The following is an 18,817-nucleotide window of genomic DNA, read 5'->3' as shown; positions in this document are numbered from 1 at the left end:
TGGACATAGAAACTTGGATTTATACTGAAATTCAAAAAAGGATATATTCTTGGATTGTAATATTGTGATCCAACAGAAGACTTGGCACATCAACATGGCACAGGCCACACAGGCACATCAACACCTTCAACACTGGAAATTATTTGGAATACCACCAAAGTTTATTCAGAACTTTATTCATTAGGACTTGTGTTAGTAATTCTATGATTATTTGGGATTTAATTTGCAATAGCTTAAGTTTTTTTCTTTTCTTTTACATTTGCCCTTTGTATTCTAAGGAAATAAATTGTTGAATTTTACACAACTTGTAGGCTTTTGCTCTTTTCTGTTACTTTGTTTACGACTTAGAGTCATAACAGAGAACATAAGTGAAGTCTCCATTATGAAACCAAATTAACAGACTGAGTGGAGTTCAATGTTCTCAGGAAAGAGAGGCAAAGGTGAGCTGATGAGGTCTTGGCCAGAAGAGCTGTTATAACTGACAGTATTTGGATGATCTGGGGGAACAATAATCCTCCCTAGGCTGGTGAGGACATTGTTGCCACATATAATTAGTCCTAAGAAAGGATGAGATTTGACTTCTTAAGGTTGGGGATAGGACAGAGACAGGTCACATTCAACCAGCTGAGGGACAGGTCATTCTGAGGAGAATCTTTGCGGATGCTGTGCATCAAACAGTCCTCAAAATACTATCTCCATCACCCTGATAAAGGCTCCTAGGGAAAAAGGTTGGGCCAAACAGAAGAGCATAAAACTGGAATGCCCCCTGAATGAAAAAGAATCAGAGGGAAGGTCAGGGTGCCAAAGTACACTTCCTTTAGAGTGATTCAGACTCCCCAGTTGAATGGTCTTATGGCGTTCTTGACTGAGACAATAGTCTCCATCTCAAAGCATACTTCCTAAAAAAATCTGTCAATTACAAGCCGTGACTTTCTGTCATTAGAAAGATCCAGAAATAGAAAGCCGGAGTTTGGTCCACTTCTGCTGAGGGTTGTTTATCTATTCCCTTAAATGAGCCTTGATGAATTGGACAAGAAGGAGGGGGTCCATTACAGAAGAGGATGTTCCTGGCAATGAAGACCAGTAGCCATTCTTCAAGGCAGAAGGGACCCACACAGTCTAATGCCAGAATAAATCCCTTTAAAAAAGGCTAAACAACTACAATGATGCTGGAATAAGGAAGATGCTGCATGAGAGTGCAACTCCTTATGACCAACAGAGCAGGAGAAAGACCATCTGGCAAACTTTTTCCCCAGGAAAACTTGTGTGTTAGCTCTGAGACCAATGCTGAGTGAGGGAGCAACAGCAGATCAAGATGAAGCAGAAATCCTCTCCAGATTTGACAGAATCTTCTGGTCTTTGAAGCAAGAAGGCTTTAGACACATCTTAACAAACATCCATTTCTCATCTGACACCTGACCCAACAGGTGGGAAGAGCAGGGGACCCAATTTGAATCCATCAAATGGAAATAATATTTCCTGAGTGCACTCTGTAGGCATGACAGGACTGTGCCTTCCAATATCTCTTTCCAGAGACGGAAATGCCCTACCTTGAAACAAGAGACAACCATGTTGTCTGGGGAGGGGGGAAGGGGAGGAAAGGAAGACTCACTATCAAGAATGGGGATTCAATGGGAGCATATAATGGGGGGGGGTGCTGATCGATCAGATGATCTCCCTAGTTGGGTGAGTACAAGCCGACTTGATATCCCCATCAGCAACATAGGAATAGAGTGGGTGAGTATCAACCCAATCCCTGTCCTTAGACCGATAATCTAAACATAGTAAACAGTGTTTCAAGCCTACTGACCAGTAGATAACCAGTGCCCAGTGACAAACACAGGTGCCTGGTGCCCAGTGCCTGCCAACCAGTGACCAGATTGGTCCAGTGATGAAAACCTGATGGACAAGCCCACATCAAATTAATACATACAAAATCACTACTCTTCCAGAAGGTATGAGTCACTAACCTCAGTCAGCAGGACACCAACCTGAAGGCATGATTCACTAACCTCAGTCACCAGGATACCAACCAGAAGGTATGATTCACTAACCTCAGTCACCAGGACACCAACCTGAAGACATGATTCACTAACCTCAGTCACCAGGACACTAACCTGAAGGCATCATTCACTAACCTCAGTCACCAGGACACCAACCTGAAGGCATGATTCACTAACCTCTGTCACCAGGACACCAACCTGAAGGCATGATTCACTAATCTCAGTCACCTGGACACCAACCTGAGGGTATGATTCACTAACCTCAGTCACTTGGACACCAACCTGAAGGCATGATTCACTAACCTCAGTCACCAGGACACCAACCTGAAGGCATGATTCACTAACCTCAGTCACCAGGACACCAACCTGAGGGCATGATTCACTAACCTCAGTCACTTGGACACCAACCTGAAGGCATGATTCACTAACCTCAGTCACCAGGACACTAACCTGAAGGCATGATTCACTAACCTCAGTCACCAGAAAACCAACCTAAAGGCATGATTCACTAACCTCAGTCACCAGGACACCAACCTGAAAGCATGATTCACTAACCTCAGTCACCTGGACACTAACCTGAAGGCATGATTCACTAATCTCAGTCACCAGGACACCAACCTAAAGGGCTCTGCTCATCCTTGAAAAATTGCACACTTGCTCTCTAGTGTTCTTCCTCCACTGAGAGGCCCCAAGGATTGATCCCTCACTGGCAAAGAGGGCATCATAAAAAGTCAAGAATCTTTGGCTCTTACGTAATCTCTGAACCAAGGAAGTCACATATTATATGTGCCTCACAGAGGCAGCAGTCTTTCCCAGCACAAGAAGAGATCCAGACATCTGGAAACCAAACGGTCATCCAGTTAAGATGATGAGAAGAGAGTCCCTTCATCTTGCCTCTGTATGTGAAAACAACTTTCAAGGTATCTCACACCTGTTCAGACCATCAGTCCATTTGTGCACACCCAGCAGGTGAACTGCGAGTCCCATGGGGCTTTACTGTGCCCACACTTGCTCACACCTTGTAACATAAGAAATTCTAAAAGCTATAAATTCACACAAAACAAAAATCCAGAATAAAAAAGGGCAGACAATATATACTCTAACACTGGATCAATAATGGGGGATGTAATTTAATGAAGCATCATTTGCTAAGCAACATGCACAAATTTTAAAATTTACAAAAAGAACACAGATAATACGTTAAAAAAGCAAGAACCGAGGAGATAAATACTCAATCGATACAAACAAGTATGTGAAATGTCAAAAAAGCCATTTAATGATGAAAACAAAGGTAATTTTGATGAGCAATGTATAGCATGAATGCAGACTCAGATCTTCTTCTTTTCAATTTTGGCCCTCCATTACTGATTGGAGGAGATAATAACTTAGCGTGGACTGCAGACTAAGGGTCCCAGAAAGGAAAACAATGCTGTAGAGGCAGGTACTCTATTATTTTTTATTAAAAGATCTTTTACACATACAATTAAAGGTTTTCTGTTACAAACAGTGCTTAGGTTGTCCAATGCAGCAAATTATACTTTTTACTGGAACAGTGAATTTAAACTGTAAACTGGATATAAAAACTGCATGATACAGTGTACCTATCTCTGCAATCCTTAGCAAGAAGATTAAAATTGTTTTCCATAGATGCTATCTAAAAATAGGGGAATTGACACATTTACAAGTAAAAGAAGAAATAAAATATCACTGTCCTCCTATTCCTACTTTGTCTTCCTTTCTAACATTAGAGAGGTAAATGAATAATGACACTAAAATATAATACTGCTTTCCCATTGATGCATTAATTAGGTCAGTATCATGGCAACACTTTGCTAACCAGGAAAACCTCAATCTTCAAAAATGCCAACTATAACAAACACAGAAGTAAGCAATCAACCTGCAATGACATTAGACCATTTTTCCTAAAATATCAATTTCCATGGAATTTTCTTTGTTCTTTTACTCCAAAATGACTCAGGTTCGCAAAGGAGATTAATATGCACTTCTGATCCCCCATCCAAAAATGAATTAGATCAAAATAATGATAACATATGGCAAAAAGAGAACAAGTTGCTCTCATTTTCTGAACACCAATTGCCTCACACATAGGTGTGAGCAAAATGATAGTAACCAACCTGCAATGACTTTAAAAGATTTAGAAAATAAAATTTCTGGGGAAACTTACTTTATCCTCTTTTCCGAAATGACTCAGATTTCCAAAGGAAGAAACTCTTGTGCACTTCTGATCCCCCATCCAACAGCAGATCAGGTCAAAATCATGACAACACTTTGCAAGAAGGGAGAAGGTGCTCTCATTTTCTGAGCACCAATTGCCTCGAACAAAGGAGTGGGCAAAATGCCAATATCCTACCTGCAATTGTAAGCATAATGAAATGTGTCAACAGTAAGCATAATGGAATGTGTCTACAGCAAGCATATCGGAATATGTCAGCAGTAAGTATATTGGAATGTGTCATCAGTAAGCATACTGGAATGTGTCAACAGTAAGCATATTGGAATGTGTCAACTGTAAGTATACTGGAATGTGTCAACAGTTAGAATATTGGAATGTGTCAACTGTAAGTATGTTGGAATGTGTCAACAGTAAGAATATTGGAATGTGTCAACAGTAAGTATACTGGAATGTGTCTACAGCAAGCATATTGGACTGTGTCAGCAGTAAGTATATTGGAATGTGTCATCAGTAAGCATACTGGAATGTGTCAACAGTAAGCATATTGGAATGTGTCAACAGTAAGAATATTGGAATGTGTTAACTGTAAGTATGTTGGAATGTGTCAACTGTAAGCATATTGGAATGTGTCAACAGTAAGTATACTGGAATGTGTCAACAGTAAGAATATTGGAATGTGTCAACTGTAAGTATGTTAGAATGTGTCAACTGTAAGCATACTGGAATGTGTCAACAGTAAGTACACTAGAATGTGTCAACAGTACATATATTGGAATATGTCACATGTAAGTATACTGGAATGTGTCAGCTGTACGTATATTGGAATGTGTCAACTGTAAGCATATTGGAATGTGTCAACAGTAAGAATATTGAAATATGTCAACTGTAAGTATGCTGGAATGTGTCAACTGTAAGCATATTGGAATGTGTCAACAGTCAGTATACTGGAATGTGTCAACAGTAAACATATTGGAAGGTGTCAACAGTAAGTATATTGGAATATGTCAGAATATGAGCCTTAAAAGGCTCCTTAATAGGTCCCAAAATACTGTCAGCATTACTTTGTTACCATGCCTACCTAAAAATTATTAACATAATACTTCGTCCTTCTGTGCCCACCACATTTAGGTGTAGGAAGAAAATAATTTTAATGGATATTAATAAGGGGTGTTCCAGTAAAACTTGCACTAGACTCTGTCATGCATTTTCAAAGTTTAACAGTTACAACAAACAGCTGCAACTTAGAAGTTTCTACAATTTTATTTAGAACTGTGTGTAATCCTGGCAGATATTTAAATTAAACAAAATGCCTTCCTGGATACCATGGTAAAATGGACTGCTTTCTTTGGATACCATGGTAAAATGGACTGCCTTCCCTGGATACCATGATAAAGTAGACTGCCTTCCGGGACACTATGGTAAAACAGACTGTCTCCCCTGGATATCGTGATAAAGTGGACTGCCTTCTTTGTATATCATGGTAAAGTGGACTGCCTTCCCTGGATACCATGGTAAAGTAGACTGCCTTCTCTGGATACCATGGTAAAGTGGACAACACTCTAAGTACTTATAAAAATTTGCTAGCCACATGGAGATCTATTCTAAAATTTTACTGACCATTTCTCCATGCCCTATATAACTGGCTGCCATAGAAATGATGAGAAGAACTCGTCTAGAGAGAAGTATTATAGTGGATGGTTACAAAGTGAGGTTTAATGAGTAAGAAAGTACATTAAAAATCTGAACCATGTAAAAATTAAAACACATGGAAATTTTATATCAGGCTCTAATTATTTAAATTTTTCTGTTAATGTGAATGTCCATATTTAAAAAAAAAACAAACAAGATTTTCTAAAACTTCGGACATGTGTGTCAATCTAATTACAAAATCAGAGAGTAAGAGGACAGAATGAGAGAAAATTTAACTAATCAATTTTAAAAACCTTTGAAATATCTTAAGCAACAGCATGTGTGTGAGACACAGACAGATAAAGAGAATGAGATCATGTGTGAGACTGACAGTAGGAGAATTGGATCGTGTGTGAGACTGACAGACAGATAAAGAGAAAGAGATCATTTATCCATGTGAGATAGAATGAGATCATACATGTGTGTGAGATTGACAAACAGATGAAGAGAAAGAGATCATAAAGAGAATAAACAAAAAGCAAATTCAATGAATTCGGTAGGACCTTCAATGTGCAATCTTGTAGTGATGATACATGTAGCTATATCAAGTTTCATCCCTTCATGTCTAATAGTCCTAAATAAATTTAACAGAAAGGAGGGTGTAACAACAAAAAAATGTATGACACTGATGTTGAAGATAAACCCTGAATTTAGTACACAACACAACTGATAATGATAATAAATATTTATTGATCATGTTGCATACCTTGATCTCAAACAGCTTTAAAATTATGAATTGGAAATGTAAAAATGAATTGAGACATAACCCTGATCTCAAACAGCTTTAAAATTATGAATTGGAAATGTAAAAATGAATTGAGACATAACCTTGATCTCAAACAGCTTTAAAATTATGAATTGGAAATGTAAAAATGCATTGAGACATAACCTTGATCTCAAACAGCTTTAAAATTATGAACTGGAAATGTAAAAATGCATTGAGACATAACCTTGATCTCAAACAGCTTTAAAATTATGAACTGGAAATGTAAAAATGCATTGAGACATAACCTTGATCTCAAACAGTTTTAAAATTATGAATTGGAAATGTAAAAATGCATTGAGACATAACCTTGATCTCAAACAGCTTTAAAATTATGAATTGGAAATGTAAAAATGCATTGAGACATAACCTTGATCTCAAACAGCTTTAAAATTATGAATTGGAAATGTAAAAATGCATTGAGACATAACCATGATCTTTAAGATAGGCCCCTCAATGTTATAAACAACACATGTTCTAGTATTGATGTATAACACTATCTCAAATATTCGTTCAAATTATAAATTGGAAAATGATAAATGTTCATAAATACAAATTCCTAATGAAATTATCAGATAATAATTTCCATCCATTTGATAATGTGCTCAATTTTATTGGCAAGAACACTGATAATGAATGAAATACCAATTCAAGATAAATAAACAAAAGTTAGTGACACCATCTTTTCCTCTTAATTTCTTTTAAATTATTTGATAAGAGCATATTTTTTACTCTATGCAAATATAAACTCTTTATAACAGTCAGAGACAAACTGAAAAGCATGAACAGAATAATTAGAGAACTTACAGGTTCTGTATGGTTGATATTAACAACATCACCAATTACTCCACTGTCAATCAAACTCTTTACTTTTTGGCACCAAGGAGTGTAACGAAGAACATGACACACTGCTAAAATGATGTTGTTTTCTTTGCAAGTAGTAATAATTTCACGACAATCCTCTTCTGTAACCTATATGATTAAAATAAAAGCAACTATGAATGGTTTCAAAAGGCATCACAAATGGTACCTGGTATTGCATTAGAAATGTTTAAATTCAAATGGCTACAATAAAGACAGTTCCTTTTACACTGGCTTTAGTAATTTCATACCATTCCTTTCCTCATTAACATGGATAGTATGCATTCAACTTGCCCTCAAAGGGTCTAGGTCCTTGTAATATCACCAACGGAAGCAATGTTATAAAATGAATTGTCTTTGCACGAGTGTGCAAGCTACAACCTCTCAGCTAATACCCAGTCAGTATCTATTTCACTAACTGGCCTGAGGGGCCCTGAGTGGCCGAGTGGTCTAAAGCACTCTCCATCACGGATCACTGCCATCTCACCTCTGTCTCTGTGGGTTCGAGTCTCGGGCTTGGCCTAATGTGGATATGTGAGAAAGCTTGCTGGTAGCTTCTTGTGGGTCGGTGGTTCTTTCTGGGCTTTTCCTGGGTTCTTCCTCCACCATTAATACTGGCTGTCATGTATAGCCTATCTTGTGCTGAAAAATGGTGTTAAACTCTATAATAACAACAACAGCTAACTGGCCTGAACATTTGCTTTAGTTATATAAACATGTTTTCTTTTCTCTTGAAAGATCTTTTATTTATTATTACAAGAAACCATTTTTCCTAGTAAAATATGTTTCTTCTTCAAATACATTACCAAATCATAATACCTTAGGAGAACTACTACTACCTCACAAATCCAGCTCTCCCAGATACTACTTGTAGATAAAGGGATCTAAACGTTGTCTGCCAGCCTATATGGCGGTCAGGCAGAGTGATCTCCCCTTATGCATAAGACTAAGAAGAAATATGACTTCAGATTAGAAGCACTTTGTTGTTGTTGTTGTTGTGGGGTTTAACGCCATTTTTCAGCACGATAGGCTATACATGGTGGCCAGTATTAATGGTGGAGGAAGAACCCGGAAAACCCCGGAAAGAACCACCGACCCACGAGAAGCTACTGGCAAGCTTTCTCACGTGCCCACATTGGCTGAATCTTAGACTCGAACCGCCGCAGACAGAGGTGAGATGGCAGTGATCCATAACGTAGAGCGCTTTAGACCACTCGGCCACTCAGGGCCCCAGAAGCACTTTGTAATTAAAGTGAATGATAATATGAACAAATAAATCCATCCAAATTAAAAACTGAAAACAACAATAAGACTGATTCTGCTTTGGATGCTAAAGCAGGAATAAGAAATTCTTTGGTAAACAAGATAATATACCCCTCCTATATCATAGCTACCATTTTCAACTCAATGGGAAATTTCCATTCTGGATGTTTCTAAGGTCAGAATCAAGATTAACTCAAATTGAAGTAAACATTGTGTACAATTAATAATGATACGAGTCTTTAATCCACAATCACAAAGAAATATTATCTGTGTATGTATAATACTGTTTATAAAATAAATGTCACTGGCCAGGTACACCATCAACTTGATTTTGGAAAATGGTCAAGTATAAAATACAGATATGCATAACAGATAATCATGGAGAAAAAAAAAACCAACAATCAATACAAATTAAATATATATAACACCTACCAGCTAGGTGGCTACCATTTATACCTGGTTTAAACCAATTTTTTTTTCTTTTTTACTTTAGCATCACCTTAAAGGATGCATGTATTGGAGGGAAGAATGGGAGGGATTATTTGTGATGTGATGAGTTAAGTATTATAGGAGAAACACAATTTACAAACAAAATTTGCTTTCTCTGTTAAATACATTACCTGTTCATATTAAATTAGGAGAATAGGTAAGAGGAATGGAAAACACTGAGCATCCTACCTATACATAAGTGTTTGATGCATTGAGAATGGCTTTCATTTCCTGTAGGTTAATGTGAAGAGCCAACTCTCCAAGCATCCACATGCCACTGACCATCATAAAGTTTAGTAGCAAGTGTGTTCTCTCCCTTGACAGATGGGCATTTGTACATATCATTATTTCCGGTTGTTGGTTTTTGAGGGGTATTCCTGACACAAGTCAATTCCTGTCTTGCCATTGAAGAAGTAAGTTTTTGACGTGGGTCCTGATTATAATGTTCTGATCCAGACAGCCTGTGAAAGGTCATCATTGGGTTAGAAGGGCCATTTGTAATGGGCGAATGTAAAGTACAAAAAGGTTATTCATATCTTGGACCAAAACTGCTTTTGAAGGATGCCATCCAGGTATGCTTCTGTCACTGTAAAGGAGGTCATCCTAATCAAAGGTATTAAATTGTCTAAAGTTTTCATGAAGGCCCAATTGCTGAGATTAAGGTCAAAGGGAAGAGCATGAAATTAATATAATTTGCGTTAATATGTGACATGAAGATATTTGCACAATGTCATATGGATTGGAATGTTTAAATATGCACTGGAAAGATCTAGGCTGATTGTATAGTCATCACACTTAGATGCATGGACTTTGCTGTCTCCATCTTGAATTCTGGGGGTCCAAAATGAATCAGTTGAGCTTACTAAGGCCTATCACATGTCCCAATTTTCCACTGGAATTTGTCAAATCAAAATGTCCATTATTTATTTTCTCTCAGTGTAAATCCTACTCACTGGCAACAGGTCAACCCTTACAAAAAAATATCATTTGCATGCAAAATTTTAATTATATTTCAGCACCCCCCCCCCCCAAGACTTGTCTAAATATCTGCTTATGTCAACAATATTACCTCAAGCCCAAGGAAACATGTATTACTGTAATAATTTGCCACCAGATGGAAAGATCTAAAACATTTAGAAAAGAAAGAACACAGACCCAGTCTGACTTCCATGTCATAGAAAGAACACAGACCCAGTCTGACTCCCTTGTCATAGATCCATGCAGGATACCCTTACTCTTTTACTTGGACCCAGAATGCATCTTAGGACATCATTGAAGGGTATGATGAGAAAAGTCTTGCAAAAGTGTCAGGTAAGCTTCACATAATCAAAAATTAGTTTTACCCTCATAAACTACATTTTGATGGCAGTAATACAATATATGATGCTGACATCTTACTGAATTGGCCAGCATGAAGCAAGCCTGATGGCTTCAAACAAACCCATGATATACTGATCCCAATAAGAGTATCCACTACTGTAGGCTGGCATTCGATTTGGGTCATGTTTTGTACCATAGTCATTGGACCCAAGGAAAATAAAGAGCCTCCACTTGAATGCAAATGAGATTGAAGGTTCAAGGAGGAAAAAGTCATGTGGCAGCCAAAATGTGGCTCTCAAAACATCCTCCAAAGACAATCGATTAGCTTCATGGGTTTTAATTTCCATGACTGAAGGGTCCCTCTCAGTAATGGACTGTCATGGGCATTAATTTCTGTGACTAAAGGGTCCGTCTCAGTTATGGACTGATAAGCTCTCTTAAAAGTGAGGACAATCAACCTGGAGATGGAGGATACCAAGAAATCATTAAAACCCTCTAACACATATGAAGTGATGCTGCCAGCCCTTCCATTTCTATAAGGTGGCTAAATAGAACCATACAGCCATATCTGGGTGGAGAAATCTAACTGGATCATCCCCAGGACAAACATGACTGAGACTAGGGATATAGATTGGAGCTACTGAAGAAAGCTGGGTTTTTTGCACACTAAGCAAGTTGAAAAAATAAAGATATAGACTCATAATTCAAGATGAGTTGTAAAAAACTTTTTCTATATATAATGCATGAAGCTCACTCTTTAAATGTTTTTGAGTTTCAGCATCAGTCTCCCCAACCAATATATAAATTTACAACTTGTTGCCATGGCAGTATAAAAAAATAATGATGATGAAAATTGTTTTCTTACATAGGTACCCTCTGCTCTAATGGTCACATATTTGCCAAGTTTCACAATCACATCTTAAAAGACTTTTTAGTTGTGTTTCAGAAACAAGAGCGTAATCATTGTCACAAATGTACAACTTGTTTTCCTGGCAAAATCAAATCAGCAAATCTGGCAGATCCTTATTGTGGCCTATATCCCACCTCCTAAGATGTCTCTCTCAGAAGCACAGAGCAGTAACTTTTTCTTGGTTAGCCAGATAAAAATGTTAACAAGTTGTGAAATTGGGTTTGAAAAGGGATTGATGCCATTGTCCTTGTAAGAGTCCATGAAAACATGGCAGTTTCTGTCCTATGCCTTCAAAGTGGAGGGCCTTCTAGCTCACTCTATTATTCCATAACTGTTGTCCTTGTAAGAGTCCATGAAAACATGACAGTTTCTGTCCTATGCCTTCAAAGTGGAGGGCCTTCTAGCTCACTCTATTATTCCATAACTGTTGTCCTTGTAAGAGTCCATGAAAACATGACAGTTTCTGTCCTATGCCTTCAAAGTGAAGGGCCTTCTAGCTCACTCTATTATTCCATAACTGTTGTCCTTGTAAGAGTCCATGAAAACATGACAGTTTCTGTCCTATGCCTTCAAAGTGGAGGGCCTTCTAGCTCACTCTATTATTCCATAACTGTTGTCCTTGTAAGAGTCCACGAAAACATGACAGTTTCTGTCCTATGCCTTCAAAGTGGAGGGCCTTCTAGCTCACTCTATTATTCCATAACTGTTGTCCTTGTAAGAGTCCATGAAAACATGACAGTTTCTGTCCTATGCCTTCAAAGTGAAGGGCCTTCTAGCTCACTCTATTATTCCATAACTGATGAGCTGAATCCTTTCTGCACAAATCATTCCTGTCAAAAAATAAGCATGTAGGAAGGGACTATCTGTGTAGGGATGGAAAACCTGGGGCTGCTTGAACAGGTTGGGTCATCAGTATTTGTGAGGCTGGCTCTTTATAACTAAATTAAGCAGTCAGTTCACCCACAGCCCCTTTGAAGATCTGTCCACTTCTGGATTATTTTCTGTGTCAGTACAGCTGGAGAAAAGGTGTGTCCCCCAAAACACATCCCAACTAACTGAGAGCTTCCAGGCCCCAGGCCTTGGGGTCAGGGATTGGACAGATTAAGGTGGGCAGACTGTGGTTCCAACCTGTCAGGAAAATACCCATGAATACCCATTGTGTTTAAATTTGATTAAAGGCTAACAAGTGAAGGGGCAAACAAGAATTAAGAGTCTGGCCCCTTTACAATAGTGAATTGGTCAAGAGAGAATAAGGTAGACAGTTTGTGATTCTTTCTTGTACAAACAGATAAATCACTGACCATCACCACCCCATGATGTGCAAGGACAATCTGCATCTCATAAGAAGACATTTTTGTAATGACAACACATCAAGATGACCATCCAACCAGGTCAAGAAGCAGAAGATTTCCAAAATGGTGCGCCATACTGCATACCTGATGGATACTGCTTTCATTGGGAACAACTAGACCACATGATGAAACTGTGTACTAAGTTGTACGACTTTCCACCCAATAGTATAGGAGTAGTAGCTTTAACAAACTGGTGCTGAAGGCCAGAAGGATGATGGACAGCTAAAGAACATCAGGTTATCACATAATGTTCTTCAGAATTTTAACCAGCAGAGTTAAATACTTGCATATGAAAGAAAATTTCTTGCAAACTATGCAACTATTCTGACAGGTGTGTCAAGTTTCATTTACATATATCAAACTGTAAAAGTGGGATCGACTAACAGACAGGATGGATGGAACCTATTTCTCTATTTCTTCTGCCAACTTTGCTGGGCAGGAATAATGGGCTAACTGCAAAACTATAAGAGCCACAGTGACCTAAATTTATCAAAAGATTATAGCGCTGTTCAAGACACATCTGCATGTCAAGTTACATTACACTGCATGGAACAGGATCAGTGGAACTATGTTAAACACCAAGCTAAGCACAAATATCTGGATTACAGTGACCAATTTTGTCTGAAATGGGCAGTACTTCTTATTATACATGACTTTGCAGGCAGAAGTATCTGAGAAACTGTGCTCACTGATGCGGAATAGATAGACTGACAACAAACCGATATCAAGGGTCATTAGGCCTGACATTCTTTGCAATCCAGCAATAAAAAAGAGAAGTATGTGGTGAAATTTGTTACATGAAATTCTAGAATTTATAAACAGACCTAACCACATTCTAATGTAAATATGTATGTACACAGTTTAACAGTACATCACCACAATCCTGGTTATACAGTGCAAACTAATTTTAATCCTCCCCAACAAGGCTGGGGGGATTTTCAACACAATACTGGAAACATCAAGCTGAATAATTGGGAGCATTGTGTCTTTTCCAACGATACAATGAAGCAACCAACCAAGGATGGCTTTGGCAGACATCAAACCCATGACCCTCTGATGCTCTGCACCTGAGCTATATGGATCAGGCATCAAAGACTAAATCCTTAAAATATAGTTTGAGTTGTTTATATCTAAGCTGGAACATCACAAGGCAGCTGGAACATCACAAAAGAGCTGGAACATCACAAGCTGGAACATAACATGAGAGCTGGAACATCAGAAGATGGAACATCACAAGGCAGCTGGAACATCACAAAAGAGCTGGAACATCACAAGCTGGAACATCACATGAGAGCTGGAATATCTCAAGAGAGCTGGAACATCACAAGGCAGCTGGAACATCACATGAGAGCTGGAATATCACAAGGCAGCTGGAACATCACAAGAGAGCTAGAGCTGAAACATCACAAGATGGAACATCATCATGAGAGCTGGAACATCACATGTGAGCTGGAACATCACAAGATCGAACATCACAAGGCAGCTGGAACATTGCAAGAGAGCTGGAACACCACAAGACAGCTGGAACATCACAAGAGAGCTGGAACACCACAAGAGAGCTGGAACATCATATGAGAGCTGGAACATCACAAGATCGAACATCACAAGGCAGCTGGAACATCACAAGAGAGCTGGAACACCACAAGAGAGCTGGAACATCACAAGAGAGCTGGAACACCACAAGAGAGCTGGAACATCACATGAGAGCTGGAACATCACAAGGCAGCTGGAACACCACAAGAGAGCTGGAACATCACAAGATGCAGTTGTCTAATGACATGCTGATGGGAACAAAGTGATTATTACTTTTGCATTTGATTTTGGTAATGTTGGATTGGTGGTGTAGATGTTCTAAAAGATGGAATATAAAAGGTATTAATAACTTACGGCCATTGGTTTTTCCAAGAGAATGTGATAACCTTGTTTGGCAAAAGCGATGGCTGGGTCCTGAAAATATAGTTAAAAACAAAGACATAAAAACACGACCATCCGATTATCAGAAATGCACATTTGATCTGATAACAGTTTCTGAATTTTGCTGTTTCTTATTTTCATCTTTCTTGCAATTTGCACATGTAAATCACACATGTAAATCACACATTTGAATCACACATGTAAGTCACACATAAATTATACAAGTAAATCACATATCCAAATCACACATTTAAATCAAACATGTAAATCACATGTTAATCACACATAAATCACAAATGCAAATCACATATAAATCACACAAGTAAACGACATGAAAATCACATCTAAATCACACATGTAAATTACACAAGTAAATCACACATTTAAATCACATATAAATCACACGGACATGTAAATTATATATGTAATTCACATTTTCAGTAACATACCATTTAGCAAATTCAGTAAGCAAACTAATTCCAGGTAATATTTTATACTTGCTAAACTTAGAAGAAACTCAACAATAACACAGTGGTAAAAGTCCACAAAGTCCCATGATGTTAAGCAACAATAACACAATGGTAAAAGTTCACATAGTGCCATGATGTTATGAAAAAAACACAGTGTTGAAAGTACATAGAGTGCCATCATGTTATGCAGCAATAACACAATGGCAAAATAACATGATGGTAAAAGTCCATAATGCCATCATGTTATGCAACATAACAAAGTGTTAAAGTCCACAGAGCAAATTCATGTAATGCAACATATCAAAAATGGTAAAAGTCCAGAGCACCATCATGTTATGCAGCAATAACACAATGGTAAAAGTCCACAGAGTGAAAAAATGTAATGCAACATAACACAATGGAAAAAGTCCACAGAGTGAAATCATGTAATGCAACATAACACAATGGTAAAAATGCTGAGTGAAATCATGTAATGTAACAATAACACAATGGAAAAAGTCCACAGAGTGCCATCATGCAATGCAACAATAACACAATGGAAAACGTCCACAGTGAAATCATGTAATGCAACATAACACAATGGTACTCCACATCTTGAAACTTGCACTCCTCTTCCAACACTTGTTGTTGTTATAGGGTTTAATGCCATTTTTCAGCACAAGATAGGCTGTACATGGTGGCCAGAATAAATGGTGGAGGAAGATACCGGGAAAACCCTGGAAAGAACCACTGACCCACGAGAAGCTACTGGTAAGCTTTCACACATACCCACACTGGTCAAGCCTGAGACTCGAACCCACACAGGCAGAGGTGAGATGGCAGTGATCTGTAACAGTGAGCACTTTAGACCACTCTGCCATTTGGGGCCACCCTTCCGACACTTGTATTCTCATTGTTTCCCCCTGCTAAAATAAATTGATATGGACAATGTTCTTTTGCGTACCAGGGCCCAGCTATGTGAAATGAATTACCCATAAATCTTAGACACAAGGACACTGTGTTCTCATTCATAAGTACTCTTAAAACTCACCTATTTTGACTACAAGAACAGACTTGAAGACTTAATAATATTTACTTCCTTAATCATTGTAAGCATGCTTTTGTTTTGTAAATTTATAGTGTTTATTTTTGTAAGCTGCTTGTTGATGTTTATATTTTTATGTGTTATCTAATATGCTAGAGCTTAAAAATATTAGGCACTTTACTAAGTCCACATTATTATTATTATTATTATTATTATTTCTTCTAGCCTTCTAAATATGGCTATTGCAGGAATTACATGAAGAAATTATTGAGAGCTGTTAATATATCAACAATAACTGACATCATACCTTTGTATATGATGATGAAAAGAAGAGTTAAGTTGATAAATGTATCATGTGCATTGTGTCCACATTCTTTATTTTTTAGGCTTGAAATGCATGCTAGAACTGAAAACTACAAACTGATAAACAATTACTGATTTGTTTTGATGTGAGTATGCTAATAGGTGACAAAATAGTGACACAAGAAGATCCATAAAAAATTTACACATAGCTAGAAATACAAAAATCATTATTTCACATGACCTTTGACTTTATTATCCTGGTCAAATAGCAAATGATAACAAATTTGAATCAGAAGTGGGATATTGGAAAGTCCTGTAAATGACCGCTCCAGTGGCCTAGTCGTTAGAGTGTCTGCCTCGATGTGGGAGGTCATGGGTTTGATCCCCGGCCAAGTCAAACCAAAGACTTACAAAAATGGTACTAACAGCTGCCTCGGCTGATGCTCAGCATTAAGAGGACTGGTCAGCCTGGTGTCAGAATAATGTGACTGGGTGGGACATCATGCTACATGTCTGTGGCATGATGCCTGAGTGCTAGACATCACTATAAACTGACACACTGCCAACATTGTAGCGATATGACTGAAAAGTTGTTAAAGCTACATTAATAAAATCCTAATCCACAGAGTGCCATCATGTTATGCAACATAACACAATGGCAAAAGTCCACAGAATGCCATCATGTTATGTAACATAACACAATGGTAAAAGTCCACAGAGTGTCATCACGTAATGCAACATAACATAATGGTAAAAGTCCACAGAGTGCCATCATGTAATGCAACATAACAATAAAAGTCCACAATGCCATCATGTAATGCAACATAACACAATGGTAAAAGTCCACAGAATGCCATCATGCAATGCAACAATAACACAATGGAAAACGTCCACAGTGAAATCATGTAATGCAACATAACACAATGGTAAAAGTCCACAGTGTGCCATCATGCAATGCAACAAAACACAATGGTAAAAGTCCATAGAGTGTCATCATGTAATGCAACATCCTTAGGATACAAAAAAAAAAAAGAGCACACCTCCCCTGTGCTCTGTAGCCTTCACTGGCTACCCATTCAATCCAGAATCAAAAACAAAATGTGTTCAGTATGCTACATTTCATTTACTAGCTCCTGTCCAATATACATATCTGACCTCACCCATGTGTACTCCACATCTTGAAACTTGCACTCCTCTTCCAACACTTGTTGTTGTTATAGGGTTTAATGCCATTTTTCAGCACAAGATAGGCTGTACATGGTGGCCAGAATAAATGGTGGAGGAAGATACTGGGAAAACCCAGGAAAGAACCACTGACCCACGAGAAGCTACTGGTAAGCTTTCACACATACCCACACTGGTCAAGCCTGAGACTCGAACCCACACAGGCAGAGGTGAGATGGCAGTGATCTGTAACGGTGAGCACTTTAGACCACTCTGCCATTTGGGGCCACCCTTCCGACACTTGTATTCTCATTGTTTCCCCCTGCTAAAATAAACTGATATGGACAATGTTCTTTTGTGTACCAGGGCCCAGCTATGTGAAATGAACTGCCCATAGATCTTAGACACAAGGACACTGTGTTCTCATTCATAAGTACTCTTAAAACTCACCTATTTTGACTACAAGAACAGACTTGAAGACTTAATAATATTTACTTCCTTAATCATTGTAAGCATGCTTTTGTTTTGTAAATGTATAGTGTTTATTTTTGTAAGCTGCTTGTTGATGTTTATATTTTTATGTGTTATCTAATATGCTAGAGCTTAAAAATATTAGGCACTTTACTAAGTCCACATTATTATTATTATTATTATTATTATTATTATTATTATTTCTTCTAGCCTTCTAAATATGGCTATTGCAGGAATTACCTGAAGAAATTATTGAGAGCTGTTAATACATCAACAATAACTGACATCATACCTTTTTATATGATGATGAAAAGAAGAGTTAAGTTGATAAATGTATCATGTGCATTGTGTCCACATTCTTTATTTTTTAGGCTTGAAATGCATGCTAGAACTGAAAACTACAAACTGATAAACAATTACTGATTTGTTTTGATGTGAGTATGCTAATAGGTGACAAAATAGTGACACAAGAAGATCCATAAAAAATTTACACATAGCTAGAAATACAAAAATCATTATTTCACATGACCTTTGACTTTATTATCCTGGTCAAATAGCAAATGATAACAAATTTGAATCAGAAGTGGGATATTGTAAAGTCCTGTAAATGACCGCTCCAGTGGCCTA

The 18,817-nt window shown here is 37.9% G+C and overlaps 1 protein-coding gene across 9 annotated transcripts in view; it reads right to left on the bottom strand.

The window, feature by feature from the left end:
• Positions 1-18,817, bottom strand: part of LOC149801482 (uncharacterized) — a 58,463-nt gene that overhangs the window by 25,014 nt on the left and 14,632 nt on the right. For all 9 annotated transcript variants that reach the window (XR_016420658.1, XM_089955632.1, XM_089955631.1 and 6 more), the window contains 3 exons: positions 14,732-14,791; positions 7,457-7,621; positions 4,189-4,374 (listed from right to left, as the gene is read on the bottom strand). Coding sequence is in view for 8 of the 9 variants with exons in the window: in XM_089955632.1 (XP_089811758.1) it covers positions 4,189-4,374; positions 7,457-7,621; positions 14,732-14,791 (411 nt within the window). In the remaining variant the exon portion in view is untranslated. The remainder of the gene's footprint in view (positions 1-4,188; positions 4,375-7,456; positions 7,622-14,731; positions 14,792-18,817) is intronic.

The sequence above is a fragment of the Sinohyriopsis cumingii genome, chromosome 4, assembly GCF_028554795.1.
Source record: "Sinohyriopsis cumingii isolate HCF-2022 chromosome 4, ASM2855479v2, whole genome shotgun sequence".
In the NCBI taxonomy this organism is placed as follows: Eukaryota; Metazoa; Mollusca; class Bivalvia; order Unionida; family Unionidae; genus Sinohyriopsis; species Sinohyriopsis cumingii.
The sequence above is the reverse complement of the archived record's forward strand: the minus strand, read 5'-3'. Positions and strand labels throughout refer to the sequence as shown.